Genomic DNA, 3,067 nt, shown 5'->3' on the forward strand with positions numbered 1-3,067 from the left:
AAAGTCCACCCTCAACTCTCATCCCAGGCTAACAATGATCTAATTATTTCGGTTTCACCTCTTCTTCTTCAATATTTTGGATCTCTTCTGTCTCCCTTCCACATAAACGGACAGTCAGTAGCTATTTAATTCTCCCTAGATTGTCTTTTAATTTCAACACAGTAGTCTCTCTTCAGAATCTTTATTAATTTGGCTCTTCCCATGGTTCACAGAAAGCTATCAATAAAGCAATAAATTAAAATCGTTACTTAAGCCCTAACATTTTCCTTTAAAATGTCCTGAGCAGAAATAGTCCTTGGTGGGTGGTATAATTTTTGCAGTATTGAGAAGATACAGTTCGGTCCATGATTACTTCCTCCACGTTCTCCCATTTCCTTGATATCTGAAATTCATTTAAGAGGTAATAAATCTTATTTTGCAATTAGAGAAAAGACATCGCCCCCTGGGAAGGGTAGCACATTGACTTGAGTTTATTCTGAGTGTCAACGATGGATATGAGATGCTCTCCTGAGAATGGGGTTAATGGGGTAAGGCACGAATACTGCAGCACTAGACTCGGAAACGAGAGAAAAAGGTCATGGAAAGCATAGAACCATAACATGAAATATAAAATTTCCCTATTGAAGAATTTGCCCTGCTCCATTATTATTTACTCACTTACTTTAAATTCTCCACATTGTGAAAGGAATTCAAGTTTGCTTATAAAGTTGCACACAATTTAGCAAGATCAACTGAAAATTAGTAAGAACAATGAGGCAAATGGAAAATGTGAGGAGGATAGTAAGGCAGAGCAAGGAGCGATGTTGGTACACAATGCACACGCCATGGCACCCGCTTCTACTCACTTGATAGAGCTGGGCTCCAAACCTGGCTCACTGTCCTGACAGCCACTGTGAAAAAGAAACATATGCCCATGCATAAGATTTGCAGAACTAGAATCTCAGAGGGTGGGCCCAAATATTTTAAAATAGCTCTTCATGTTATTCTGATGTGTGTTCCTCATTCAGACCTAAGTTCTAGAGGCTTAAACTTTCTCTCACTCTCTCCTATCCTCTCTCGTCAGTGTCTTGCCTGCCAGTCATTCCCCCATTGGTGTTGAAGAAATATCATGATATATATTCTAGATAAAGTACAGGAAATGCATTTTGCAGTAGAATAAAATGTTATAGGAAATTGCTTTCTTTGATAGCCATCAGGTGACTGAAGTAATATAAATGAAAAAAAAGTTTTGAGAATGCAGGAGAGAATAATATTATTTCCCCCTATTTCTAAGAGTTAAATAAACTTAAAAAGTTTCAAATATATATAATTGAGAGGTCCCTGAATTTTAATAGTCAAGTAATGAAATAATTCTGTAATATTGCCAAGTTCTCAGCTCTTAGGGAAAAAGGGTTTGACTTGTTAATTATTTAGGACAAAGCTTGGTGAAGTCATTTCAATTTTTGTTGATTGAGGAATGCTAATTTGGTGACTTGTATTTCATAATTCCTTAGTGAACCTTGCTGTTTCCTTCCCTAGACTATATGGACTTGCTGGTGCGTTCTTAATGTAACATTTTTAAAGAAAATGAGATAAGAGCATATATATTCTTTCTCCCTGTGTGTGCGCCTGCGCATAGCATTTCTGAGTGTGTCTGAACATGAGGTATGCATTGATTTTTACACATTGATTCATATTAATAGGAAAATGTTTGAATTTATAGTAAATGCTTTGGCTACTGTCTCTGATGTTACTGTAACTGAAGTAGCTCAAAATCACAAACGGTCATGTCAGACATTTATGTAAAATTTACTAGCGCTGTTTAGAAAGGCACCTTGCTTATTATTGCTTTGTTTATGAGCTTTACAGGAAATCCTGTCCTTCCATCATTTCCTTCCATATTTCAACTGTTTCTCATTATAAATAAAAGCATTTATTGCTAACGGCCCCTGAGCCACATGGGGAGGGGCATGGACTTCCGTTAAGTCTGGTCTGCTCTTTGGAGCGGTGGGCTTACTCAATCTTGAGTATGGTAAGTGTGGGCTGAATTTCACACTCATTGTATTGTCACGTCCAAACTGTAAGGCATCATCAATGGACACTCTTCCAAAGAAAAGGCTTTATACACTGAGTCACAAAGGTATTCAGTCACCCATTGTTAGTCTGCCTTCTTCCTAGTTACCAAATCTAATTCTATCTCTGATATAATGAAGCCCATTTTTACAGAAATTTTTTTAGTTCTTTGGTCTCGGCCACAGAAGCGAGATGACGAAGGGAACGTCATCGTTTGGAAAGCGTCGCAACAAGACGCACACGTTGTGCCGCCGCTGTGTCTCTAAGGCCTACCACCTTCAGAAGTCGACCTGTGGCAAATGTGGCTACCCTGCCAAGAGGAAGAGACAGTATAACTGGAGTGCCAAGGCTAAAAGGCAAAATACCACCGTGACCGGTCGAATGAGGCACCTAAAAATTGTGTACCGCAGATTCAGGCATGGATTCCGTGAAGGAACAACACCTAAACCCAAGAGGGCAGCTGTTGCAGCATCCAGTTCATCTTAAGGATTTCGATGATTAGTCACGCAATAAATGTTCTGGTTTTAAAAAGATAAAAAAAAAAAATTTTTTTTACATAGACCTTTAATAAAGGCCTCACTTATAACATTTAAGAAAATCTTCCCACCTGTCGTCAGAATTATCTTTTTTTTTTTGTGAGGAAGATCAGCCCTGAGCTAACATCCGTGCCAATCCTCCTCTTTTTGCTGAGGAAGACTGGCCCTGAGCTCACATCTGTGATGATCTTCTTCCACTTTATGTGCGACGCTGCCACCGCATGGCCTGAGAAGCAGTGCATCGGTGCACCTGGGATCCAAACCTGGGCTGCCAGCAGCGGAGCACGTGCACTTGACCGCTATGCCCTGGGTCGGCCCCAGAATTATCTTTATCCCCACTCCACATCAGCACCCTGTAAATGTCACCATACTTTACACTTGGCCATCTCATGGACCTGCTCCACATGTAAGACCCTGAACTCTAATTCCTCTCTCGGACCACCACTTACAAAACTCAAGTGCCACGAGACAGGACTGGA

At 40.1% G+C, this 3,067-nt stretch overlaps 1 protein-coding gene across 1 annotated transcript; it reads left to right on the forward strand.

Annotated features, from left to right (window-relative positions):
• Positions 1 to 2,224: 2,224 nt before the first annotated feature.
• Positions 2,225 to 2,598, forward strand: LOC131399791 (large ribosomal subunit protein eL37-like). Its single transcript, XM_058534306.1, has one exon. It carries the CDS (start codon positions 2,245 to 2,247, stop codon positions 2,536 to 2,538), a length of 294 nt encoding a protein of 97 aa, XP_058390289.1. The 5' UTR covers positions 2,225 to 2,244; the 3' UTR covers positions 2,539 to 2,598.
• The last annotated feature ends 469 nt before the right edge of the window (positions 2,599 to 3,067 follow it).

The sequence above is a fragment of the Diceros bicornis genome, chromosome 39, assembly GCF_020826845.1.
Source record: "Diceros bicornis minor isolate mBicDic1 chromosome 39, mDicBic1.mat.cur, whole genome shotgun sequence".
NCBI classification, from domain to species: Eukaryota; Metazoa; Chordata; class Mammalia; order Perissodactyla; family Rhinocerotidae; genus Diceros; species Diceros bicornis.